Source organism: Cupressus sempervirens, chromosome 6, assembly GCF_028749045.1.
Source record: "Cupressus sempervirens isolate cs-2001-9-10 chromosome 6, ASM2874904v1, whole genome shotgun sequence".
NCBI lineage: Eukaryota > Viridiplantae > Streptophyta > Pinopsida > Cupressales > Cupressaceae > Cupressus > Cupressus sempervirens.
This window is the reverse complement of record NC_143123.1, coordinates 284,860,151-284,872,610: the sequence shown is the minus strand read 5'-3', so window position 1 is coordinate 284,872,610 and position 12,460 is coordinate 284,860,151. Positions and strand designations below refer to the sequence as shown.

The following is a 12,460-nucleotide window of genomic DNA, read 5'->3' as shown; positions in this document are numbered from 1 at the left end:
ACATCACATCATGTAATGTACCCATTTTTGGCAAGCTTCTACAGTTGGACAAGTCAGTTCATCATAGCGACCCGCATGAGCTGATAGGGTGATTAGGGGATCTCAGTTGCAGACTTACTATTTCTAGTAAATCTATTTTTGGCACTGCAGTGGGTGGCTCTGACAGTTAGTCGTCACCTACAGTGGATGTCGTTGTTAATTGTGTGAGCTCATAAAAATTAATTAGTTATTGAAGTCACATTATTATAATATTAATATTTTATTATAATAGCGTCATTAAGGCATATTAGTAAAAAGAGTTGTGTTGGTAAGTTTTTGGAGTTGAGTTCTTTTTGGAAACTTTTGCCAATAAGCAATTATAAATATGAGCTCATTTCATTGGAAAAAGCATCCAAATATTTTACTTGCTTTTGTTGCTTTGTCCGAAAGTTTCCGAGTCCATTGGTTCCTGTGCCCTTGCTGAAGTATAAGGGTTTGAATCCGAGAGGTGTATTGCAACTCACAGCTGAGGTATTGTGAATTGGCTCTAAGAATTATTCTAGTTGAATTGTCTTCCATGTCTGTACTTTCTGTTGCTTTGGAAGAAGACTTTGGTTTTTGTATTGGTTGCTGTGGTATAACCAATTGAAGAAATTTCCCTACTGTCTTTCTACTGTGGGTGAGAAGAGTTATACACTGAGAGGTTTTTTATTAGAGTTTTGGATTGGAGCGCCCAGTTATAACAGCTGCTAGGCGTGACAATTCTCTGCAATTTTAGTCTTCTTTTGTCTGCATGCAAGATGCCTGCATTCTCTGTTAATTGGCGTTCATATTAACTGCTTTGGGGTCTGCTGTTACCGAACATCATCCTTGTATCTGGCGAGGGTTGGTGCCACTTTTTTGGGCAACTAAAATTCTGTCTACAGGAGCCTTAATATTCAGCCTTGGTGTACCTTGTCTAACGTTTGTGGCCATTATCAAAACAGCCTGTATGAACACCTGAACCTGGAGTGTGTTGCTGCTGAGGGAATCGCCTTTCACATATGTGTTTGGATCTGTGACTGCCAAGTCTTTTCTGTTGGCATTTGGGGAAGATATGTGCCCTGCTGTTCCTGCATTTAGGAGTCAAGATTAAGCCGCCATTCTGCAATTTGACTCTCAGCTGGAGTCTACAGGCAACACTCGACACCTATATAGCTGGACCAGCACTTGCAATGGGGAGGCAGCGTTCATCACAGACTTGAGTCTGATTTTGATAAGCCCTTGGCATGAAGTTAGAGGCTACAATATCAAGCACTCCTATCGTGCAATATCAGGTTCTTTAATTTAATGTGATTTTCAGATGTTGTTGCAACTATGGGATAATGAATAAAAATGTCAGTATTATTGCAGTATGAGATACTGAATAAAACATCAGTCATATTTCGGTTGTGTTTCAGAATTCTGTGATTGTATTTACTTATGCATGTTTATCAGTAAATGATCCAGAGTATAAAACAAAAACAAACAGATGAATTATATTTTGCAATCTATTAGCATAAAAAGTAGAGTTCGTCCAGGTTCATATCGATGGTAACTAAGTTAGCTTGCCAAGTGTTTGACAAAATGTATAATAATTGATTTTAACTTTAAAACTGGAGTTGTTGAGTTATAATCTGGTCAGGGTCATTACACTTCAGTTAACATGAAACAAAGTGTCCTGCCTGGAATGATGTCAGAAAAAAGCAACACAAACCTCCAACTCCCGGTCAACTTGTGTTCTATCTTTAACACTGCTGTACAATTGTGACCGGAGCACAAATGGCTCAGTTGCCACCTGGAAAAAATATTTTTTTCATTAAGCAACATAAGTTACATAACACAAAGGTAATTACAAAAAGATCATCAAAGTATTGCAAAATTGAGCATTTGATACATAATTAAACTGATGAATAACATAGAGTCTAGACATCAAAAGTATCTTCTTGGTCCAGAACTTCAAATTTAAGTTTGCAGGACAAATTTTGCAGTTATTATGCTTCATGGATTTTCCCTAAACAACTTGAAAAACCCAAAAAAAAAATACAGCACCATAGTTAACAAGTCCATGCACAGAAGTATACAAACCTTTTCAATTTTGGGAAACTGGGAACGCATTATTTTAAGAGCAATTAATGTATCTTGGAATATAATGAAGTCTTCTGCAATTGGAAGTGATATAAAATATTAGTTAAATTATGCACCAAATGCAATCCAGATATTTTACAATTCATGAAAAGTTGAAAGTAATCAATTCATCATGTCAACTAAAGCTTTTACTTAAAATGGGGTGCTACTTAATTAAAATTGGAAGTATTTTATATTAGACAAAAAGAATATTCATTAAAGCTTTCTAACAAAGAGGAGTTGATGGAATGATTTAATATGAGTGAAGCTATTCGAGCAAAAGAGTGAAGTAAGGAAATAAGGAGAAAAGAGCAACTGTTGCAGTTTGGGGGTGGAGGTGGTGCGAGTTGAGAACATAGTTCGGGCGAAGGAGAAAGAGGATTTGAAATGAGTAGACTTTGAGAGGGGGGCAAAATAAGTGCTGAAAATTTGCATGGGTGAGAGAATCTAATTGGGAATTGAAAGGTGACAAAGAAAGAAGGAAATCTCCTTAAAGATTGATTTGGATCTGGAAATGGTGTTTCTTTTTAGACCATTCATCACACTGTGACAGAGTCATTGTACCCTAATTATCCAGAAAAAATGGTAAAAATTATTAGTAGGGCCAAACCCTCTGCATCAGTGGATTGATAAATAAGTATGTTACTGTTTTACTCTGTTCCTTTAAAAACAACACAAAAGAGAACAGCGGTAAGGATAAATCTTTCTTCAAATAAGAAGAGAAAACCCCCTTGTAACTAGAACATTAACTGTAACTCTAGAACTCTAGACTGTGAATATAGCTTGTCTTTTGGTTCTAGGCATGGACACAAGACCCAACAATTATTTTACATGAGTTGAGAGAATTTATAATCTTTTAACTTAATGTCAATAATCCAATTTATGATAGCTAATAATATACACTCCCACTTTCTGGATAAAAGCAAAGACATCATTTCTTCAAATTATAAGGGAAAACAAATATTAACCTTGGTAGTCAAGGAAATGGTCTCTAGGTTTTATAATATGTAAAAATTAGATCTCAAGGTTTTGCAGAGTAAAAAAATTGCTACTTTTTAGTTTGTGGGCAAGAGCTTAAGGTGTATATCACCTCTACTCAGGATGAGAAATTAATATATCCTTTCTTGACAGTTAGCACCTAAAACCAAAGTAACAAGAATCAGAATCTGATCGGAATCAGCAAGACCGAATCGAATCGTGAATCGGCCATGAATCAGAATCGAATCAGTCACAAATCGGCAAATTTAAAAAACCCTTAAAATTTAGTGAGTAACTTATTTCATAAACCCTTTATCGCTGATTCAATTCACCGATTCACAAGAAATCGTTTCGTTTGAATCAAACCGCCGAATCGCATGAATCGACGTGATTCTTGGAACTATGCCTAAGACAGCTAACAAATGATTGCACTCTCTAGCTGAAAATAGAGAAAGTACATCACAAAATTTAGAATTGGATAGTAGACAATATTATGAATTTAATATTACAATTCATATAAAAAGCCACAAATCCTAAATCAACAATTGCGGCAATACAGAGCCTATGATGTATATCAAACACTACAAAATTCACAATATCAAAAATAAAACACATAAGTGGGCTTGAATATCAATTTCAGTAGCAAGTTGGCATAAAATCATCATTACCAAAACCTTAGTGCCAACAAGTGTTTACAAGACTTTTTGCATGCCATTTATACAAAATAGATTAAAAAATATGTTAAAAGTTCTTATGCTTATAATAGTTCACTTGCATATAGAACAAATTAAACTACACAATCATCTTCAAATACATTGTCTAGAATAAGCGAAGACTTTTATCTAAAAATTATTGTTTCCCAAAAATAGAAGTACCTGAAATCAGTTGTGGTTAAGAGTAGCATGAGCTAAAGTAAAAAACATTAAGTGTAGTAGCATGAGCTAAAGTAAAAAACATTAAGTGTCGACTGGGGAAAGCCAAAAAAGGGGAATACAAACGATCAATGCATTGATTCAAATAGCTGGAAGTGTGAGAGGCCAAAGTAAACTGAAGTTGGGAAGGGGTAAGAACCCCTCCCAAAAGGATGAAGATCCTCTCGTGGAATGTTAGGGGATGCAATGCCCCTAATAAAACTCACTTGATCAGGAGAGGCATGGACCAAGCAAAACCGGATTTAGTGTTCTTGCAAGAAACCAAGGTAAAGATAAATGAGGTAGAAGGCATGAGAAGAAAGTTTTGTAGATGGGAAAGTGAATGGGCAGCCGCTGAAGGAGCCTCGGGAGGTTTAGGTGTCTTTTGGAAAAAGTATACAGTAAAGGGAATTGTAATGCAATCTAAAAGGAACTGGCAATGGTTAAAGGTCTCCTCAAAACAATTGGGATATGATCTCAATGTTATTAATGTATATGGCCCAACTCAAAGCAGAGGGAAGAAAGAACTTTGGAAAACACTAACAGAATTGTTGGAAATTTTACAAGATGAAATTACCATACTGGGGGGGGATTTCAATGCTATATTATACCCAGGAGAAAAAAAGGGAGAAAAAGGATGGAAGTCAATTTCACAGGAGGACTTTTCAGCCTTTATGATGGATAATGGACTAATCAATATTCCTTTCAAACGGGCAGAGTTTACATGGAACAATCGGAGGCAAGGTTTTGTTAATATTGCTGAAAAATTAGATCGGTTCCTTTGGGGGGGGAGATTGGACTAAAGTTGATTGGTCTGTAAAAGCGGAGATTATGCCTATCCATGGGGCTGACCATTTTCCCATTAGTCTCATATTACAGGAGGAACTCACCCCTAATCGATGCCCTGTTAAATTTAAAGCTATGTGGCTGAGGGCGGATGCTTTTAAGGAAATGGTTGAAAGGTGGTGGCAGGAAGCTCCGAAGAGGGAGGGGAACATGGCTTTTAAAATATTCAAGAAGCTTCAATTTATAAAAGGAAAACTGAAGGTGTGGAATAGAGAATTGTTTCAAAACATTTTTAAAAGGAAAGAAGAATTGGAAGCTGATTTGAAAATCTTGAATGATAGAATAATTCAGGGTGGAATGGATGAGGAAGATTTTAAAAATGAAAAGCGGCTAAAAAAAGAGTATGAGGAGACCTTGTTAAAAAAAGAAATGTTTTAGAGGCAAAAATCTAGGGAAACATGGCTGAATGAAGGGGATAGGAACACAAAAAATTTCCATAACTCAGTAAAAATCAAAAGAGCTCATTATAAAATCTTCTCAACTAAAAATGAAGAAGAGATGATAAGCGACCCCATCATGATAAGAAATGATGCAGTCAATTTCTTCAAGGATAGAGGTAGATCAAAGGATGGGGGAGAGGATTTGGATGAGGAGGTTTCGGAATGCATTACAGATGAGCAAAATGCAAGGTTAAACGCTGTGGTCTCTAAAGAGGAAGTAAAAAAGGCGCTTTGGGTTTGGGGAAAGATAAGAGTCCAGGACGGGATGGATTCACAGGAAGTTTCTTTAGACTTGTATGGGAATGTATTGAAGATGAAATCTGGGAGATGTTGGAGGAATCACGAAGAGGTGGGTTTGTTCTAAAAGATCTAAATAACACTTTTATAGCCCTTGTTCCAAAAAAGGAGGAATGTAACTCCTTTGAGGATTTTAGACCTATCTTTTTATGTAATATTGTGATAAAATTATATCAAAGGTTGTGGCGAATAGGCTAAAAGAGGTACTAAAAGACGTAATTTCAAAGGAACAAAGTGGATTTGCTCCAAGAAGATCAATTTTTGAAGGGGTGATTATAGCTCATGAAATGATCCATTAGATCAAAACAAATAAACTTTGCAAAATGATGGTCAAGCTGGATATAAGAAGAGCTTATGATGAGGTAAATAGAGTCTTTTTATTTAAAGTTTTGAAAAAATTTGGTTTTAAAGAGGAATGGATTAGTTGGGTAAAGGGTTGTTTAAATTTTGTTAGGTTTTCAGTGCTGGTTAATGGGAGTCCCCAAGGCTTTTTTGAATTAGAAAAAGGGATAAGATAGGGTGATCCTCTGTCTCCTTTCCTATTCATTATTTTGACAAAAGTTTTAGGAAGGCTAATTAAGGATAGAAGGGTTAAAGGCCTATGGAAAGGGATCAAGGTTGCAAGGGGAGTAGACCCAATATCACATCTACAATTTGTGGATGACACATTCCACACAGGAGAAACCTCGGAACGGGAAGCTAGATTAATGAAGAAAACTTTGGAAATTTATGGGAAAGTTTCAGGACAGAAAATAAATTGGGCAAAGTCTGAAAAAAAAATTTAATACCCCTCTTTATAGAAGAAGAGCTATAGGGAGAATTTTGAATATAAGACAGGGAGTTCTGCAAAGTAAATATTTGGGCATCCCTCTATTCCAAGGACAAAATAAAAGTGAAGTTTGGAAGGGATTAGCTGAGAAGTGTTTTAGGAAGATGGATGGTTGGAAAGGTAAGTGGCTAACCTCTGCAGGAAGGATTTTGTTGTTAAAATCTGTTGTTTCAGCAGTTCCCATATTCTCAATGATGTGTTTAAAAATCCTGAAAAAGGTGATTAATTTAGTGGAAAGGCAGATGAAGAAATTCTTCTGAAGTGGGGCAGGAGAGGGAAAAAAATGGCCTTTACTAAAGTGGGAGAAAATATGCAGGCCTAAGAAATTTGGAGGGGCAGGTATAAGAGACTGGACTACAATGAATATTGCTTTAGGGGCTAAATTGGTGTGGCAGCTGGCAAATGATGCTGCGAAGGTGTGGATGAGGATTTTAAAGGCTAAATATTTGGATTCAAATGAGAATATAAGGATTTTAACTATTCAAAATCCGATAAGAGGGTCAGCAATATGGAATTTTATGCTTTCATGCAGGCATGTCATTACTGACCATACATCTTGGGTCATAGGAAATGGAAATAGGGCAAAGTTCTAGGAGGATTCTTGGAATGGATACAAATCTTTAGATGAGGATTTACGTGATGAACAATTGAAACAGAATTTACATGAGAGATGGGGCAGGAATGTTCGAGATTATATGGAGGAAAGTGATGGGGTTCTTGGAAAAATTTGGAATTGGAAATACTAGAGAGTGGAGGGCCTGTTGGATGGACAGCAACAATCCCTAAGGGAGATCTTCAAGAGTAGGAAGGTTTGCATATTAAACAAAGAAGATAGGATAAGCTGGTGTGCAGCAGCCTCGGCTAAATATTCAGTTAAGGTGGGGTATGAAATTTTAGATTCTAAGGTTGATGAATGTTTTGAAGCAGGGGACCTATGTTGGAGTAAAGAAATTCTCCCAAAGGCTAGCACATTTGCATGGCTAGCAATTCAAGGAAGAATCTTAACAGGAGAGAGAAGACAAAGATCTGGTTTTCTGAGCCCTACAAAGTGTATAATGTGTGGAAAGGATGAGGAGAATGTGGATCATTTACTGTTAAATTGTGAGATAGCAGCAAAATGTTGGAGTCACCTTCTAGGAAAGCTGCGCTAGGTAGGACCTTGGAGCCCCTCTCTCAATGCTTTTTTCATTGCATGGCCGAGGGACGGAAGAAAAAACTGTTTTGAATGCATTTGGAGAATATGCCCCTCAATAGCAATATGGGTAATTTGGAAGGAAAGAAATAGGAGGATTTTTCAAGATAAATCAGAATCAACTGATCAGCTTTTAAACTGAATAGATCATTCTATTGAAGAAGTGGTGAGTGCAGCAGTCTTTAGGAAAAAATTTATCAAATTGTGTGTTTATGGACTCTAGTAGGGCAATTCAAAATAAATGCCTAGGGTTTAAAATTGGAAAGGCAGGAGATACATGATTAGCAAATTCTAAAGCCAAGAAAAGGGAGGAGGTGAAGTGGGAGGCTCCTGAAATAGGTTGGCTAAAAGTAAATTTTGATGGAGCCTCCAGAGGCAATCCACGAAATTCAAAGGCTGGATGCATTGTAAGGGATAATAATCTAGGGGATATAGTGGCTTATGGAGCATTAAGATTGAAGGATGGGACAAATAATGAGGCAAAGTTCCAAGCTGCCTTGTTAGGTTTAAAATGTATAAAAAGATGTGGGGGTAGGAAAATTATTTTAGGAGACTCAATGGTGGTGGTGCAGGTAGTGAGTAAAAATACAATTAATGCATGGCACTTAGGAAATCTGTTAGAATCAATTATGGAGGAGTTAAATGGGTTTGAGGAGTTTAAAATATGTCATGTGTTTAGAGAAGCTAACAAGGAGGTGGATGCTTTGTCAAAGTGGGCAGTAGGTTTAGCTGGTGATGGGAAGCCAATCTCTGAATATTGTAGCCGTTGGAATATGATTAAGGAAGTAGAATTTCGCATTGATTAAAAGTTTACCTTTTTAAGACAAGTCGAATGCATTGGAGATAGAATGAATAGATGACTAACGTCATAAAGGATTGTCAGTAAGAGAGGAAGAGATTTGGGAAATCGGCATTTATTACACTCATTATGACAAAGGGTGGCAATTTGCCGGTTTTGATATGTGTGGGAGAATGATGGGACGTTTGCTTCGAGGGGAAGGCAGTTGAAAAGCAATATAAAGTAATGAATGGAACGAAATTTAACCACCTAACAATAATTAATAGAAGTGAGAGCGACAAATTTGAAAGCAAATGGAGGCAACCTTTACCTTCTGCACTAGTCGACAGCAAAAAGCTCTTTTTGGGCCGGTGCAGGATAAAAGGTCAAAAATGTTGTTAAAATGCCCAATGCCTAGGGTAATGGATGCCCTGAAAGAGACAGTTGGTGAGCTTTTTCAAAACTCCACACATCATTGGAAGATCAATGCGGACATTGCAGCAATCTTAATGGTGTGGGGACCGGAAGTTGAACGCTCAGTGGATGAGGTGGAGTGGGTGATGAAGAGCTTGTTCCCGACAAATTTAATAGTAGGAAAGGACTCCCTCTTAGAGTGGGCATGGCCGGGGAAAGGCTTTGATTACAGCAAATGCTATGAAGATTACGAGGAAGGAATGAGAAGAGGCCAAGTGGGATTCCTGTGGTGGCCAACAGGAGTCGAGAAAAAAGTTTATAAAGAAAGAGAAAAGGTGGCATGGACAGAATTGGTGGTGGAAATTGAAGGCTTTCTGGAGGAAAGTGGGCAAAGGGTTAGAGGTTTTTTCATAAATCACCCGAGGAAGAGGAGAAGTGGGGGGGAAAGAAGGATAAGGAGGATGGTTAGGGAGAAATTCTTAGTGCGGGTGGAAGAATGATGAAGATGAAAGGGAAGAAAGGCAATTTTGCTGAAAATTTTGTGGCATAAACAACAGCCGTGTTCTAAGTGATCAAAGGAAGGGACTTTTTGAGGCAAGCTTTGGAATCGGAAAGTGAAACAGAGATATTTGAAGAAAAAGGATAGTTTGTGATGGCATGCTGTGGGCGACCAAGATAATGATGTTGAGGAATGCGTGCAGGAAAAAGGACCAAAACGAGGGAAGGACAAGAATAAAGGAAAGACATGAAATTTCAAATGATAAACTTAAATTTCTTTCCCTTTTGCTTTTTTGATGTTTCTGATGAAGCCAATTATGAATGGCTATGATGTATTTGGGATGCGTTTTCTTGATAGGGGGGTTGAGAGATTTAGGAGTTTTGGTTGTACAAATTAAGGGTTTCTAATAAAAGAAATGTGTATGTAAAAAGGGTGGCTACCTTGGGAAGCCGATTGCAATTCTGTAATATTGATATTTTATTAATATAAAAAGAAACTTATTACTGACCAAAAAAAACGAGTAGCATGAGCTAAAAATTGTTAATGTTAATAGTTGTCGTTGGAATCCACAGGCTAACTGAGACTAGATAAATGTCTAATTGGCCTATCGGCATTAGACGTTTAAATATGGCAATATATATCATTAGATTATATGTGCAAATATAAAGACATGCTTTGTCTTAAATATAATTAATAGTTAAGACGACTGATCATGTCCACCACCTTTCATGGATAAGTTGCAATCCTTCATAGAGGGCCAACCCTCGTGAAAGGGCACCTCTATCATACATATATGAAATGTGATCTTCTCCATAGTATAAGCTAACTAATCTAAGGCGAATCGAATACATATACAGAGGTATATGCGCGTACAGGCAAAACGATATTTATATATATGTGATATCCCCCATATGCAATAAATGTTTAAAATATAAATAGCAAAATATATTAATCAAAGATCAACATTATAGAAACAGTAATTAATTCTTTATATAATAAAGTAAATGATATCACTCAATATTAATAATATATCTACTAATAAATATTAAGATCGATCTATAATAATATATATAATAATATGAATTAATATAATATTAACAATATCAACCAATAAATAATCAATATCATCAACTAATATCAGTCATTAATATTACATTAGGTATTGATTAAACAATGCCACTAATCGATAATAAGCAAAGCCGAACAGTGAAAATATAATTAATTAAGGCATGTGAAGGGACTACCTCTAATTTGACAACCACACCTTAAGACATAAGGAACAATTACCATCCACATTGAATGAATAAATGAAAGATTTTTAATGATGTCCACGAGGCCATAAGCCTAAGGGACCCACAAAAACTCCTAGTCAATCTGATGCGATTTCTCCAGCTTGTCTCTTTTGTTGTGAATCTGTATAAGTAAAATGGCCCCTTTGAGGAGTCTTGGTCCTTCGAAAAGGTCTTTTATGTTGTTCACTTTTAACGTTTCTTTGTGTTGGCTTTTATGTTGTTCACTGTTAACGTTTCTTTGTGTTGGCTGCAAATGTCTTCGTATGCTGAACAATCCTTTAGATAGTGCCACTCTATTTCCACCACACCCTCGTTGCAAAATCAACAAATTTTGTCCCCCCACTCTTCCTTAGGGACCTTTCATCTACAAGTGTCACATCTCAAACAGTGGGAACCAGATCTCAATTGAGCGATTAGGATTCTACCTTTCCTTTGATCTCGACTCCTAAATATTCTTTGTCATCATGCTCGCATGTGGGATTAAATTCTTTGAAATAATAGGCTTTTTTTCTACCTAACTGATTTGCCCACATGACAGATCTGACTTTTCCTGTCACCCATTTTTTTTATTTCAGAATTGTTTTCCGAGCACTCTTGGTAGTCAATGTTCCACTTGTTGAACCATCTATCGTTTTGTTTCTTCCATGTCTTCTTCCAACAAGCCAATTCTTTGTCAACCACGCTACTAGGCCAGCGTTTTGCATCCATTTTACTCACTTTTTTTAGATAGCTCAACAATCTAACAATTGTCGAGGCCTCCACTGGGAACATGCCCGCCTCTACTAAACTAATCTCGTATGGAACTGTGGATTTGATTTTGAGATTAGTTGTAATGAAGTGCTTTTGAATTCTTTCAATTTGTCGCCATTTATGGTTTGATACATTGCTCCCCCATACCTCGCTAGCATATAAAATAACTAGTATCACCAACAACCCAAAGAGGATTTTCTTAGTCTTCCAATCCCATAACTCTGTTGTCCTGCACCTGTTTTGAAGAAGATAAGAAGCCTTCCATCCTCCCTATATCCCTTTTGATCTGGATGTTTCCCAACTGAGCCGGTAATGGAAATCTATCCCCAGATATTTGTATTCTTCTACAATTTCTAGCACTTTGTCATTAAATATGAAAGTGCATTGTTGTTTTCTTTTCCTCAAGGAAAAGACCATGACCTTGGTCTTAGAAGTGTTGACCTCCATCCCTACTTCTGTGCAAAAGGCTTCTAAGTTCTTCAAATGTTCACTCAGGCCCTGTGTTGTTTTAGCAATGAGAATGAGGTCATCAACATACAAAAGCAATCTGATCACATATTCAGCCAATTGAATTCCTCTCCATTGGCATGGTCAACATAAATGTTGGCATGATCGATTCTTGTTACAAAATACCGTGATACTTACAACACTGTCAATTGGTAAGACACTGATTCATTAAAGATGTGATTAATAGACACATTCCTTGAACGAGAGAGATATAAAGGGTTAAGGAATAGTGATGAGAGCACCACTGAAAAGTAAAAGTGTAAGTCGCAGCGCAGCAGTATATTACTGTAACATTATAGAATATCAGGATTTACAGTCTGTTATAAGCAAAAGACAGCCTATAAACATAAGTATATTCTCTGTTAGGTATGTACAGATAACTACGTATCCTGTTAATGGAGGAATAGGCATAATTTATATATATATATATATATATATATATATATATTATCATAATTGCAAATGGAATTATTTTCCTAATCCTATTATTAATTGACTTATGGAGGGAAGTATGTGGCCAAGGAGAGGCTTGTACAAATTCAAGCCATGTATCTTTGTCCCAAGATAGGGTAGGGGTTGGCGCTCAATAAGCCTTGATGGATA

At 36.7% G+C, this 12,460-nt stretch overlaps 1 protein-coding gene across 4 annotated transcripts in view; it reads right to left on the bottom strand.

The window, feature by feature from the left end:
• Positions 1–12,460, bottom strand: part of LOC149552327 (Serine/Threonine-kinase) — a 161,571-nt gene that overhangs the window by 129,650 nt on the left and 19,461 nt on the right. For 3 of the 4 annotated variants that reach the window (XM_089787862.1, XM_089787865.1, XM_089787864.1), the window contains exons 2-3: positions 2,086–2,159; positions 1,715–1,795 (exon numbers count right to left, since the gene is read on the bottom strand). In XM_089787862.1, the coding sequence (XP_089643988.1) occupies positions 1,715–1,795; positions 2,086–2,159 (155 nt within the window). The remainder of the gene's footprint in view (positions 1–1,714; positions 1,796–2,085; positions 2,160–12,460) is intronic. The other variant, XM_089787863.1, reaches the window with a different exon arrangement.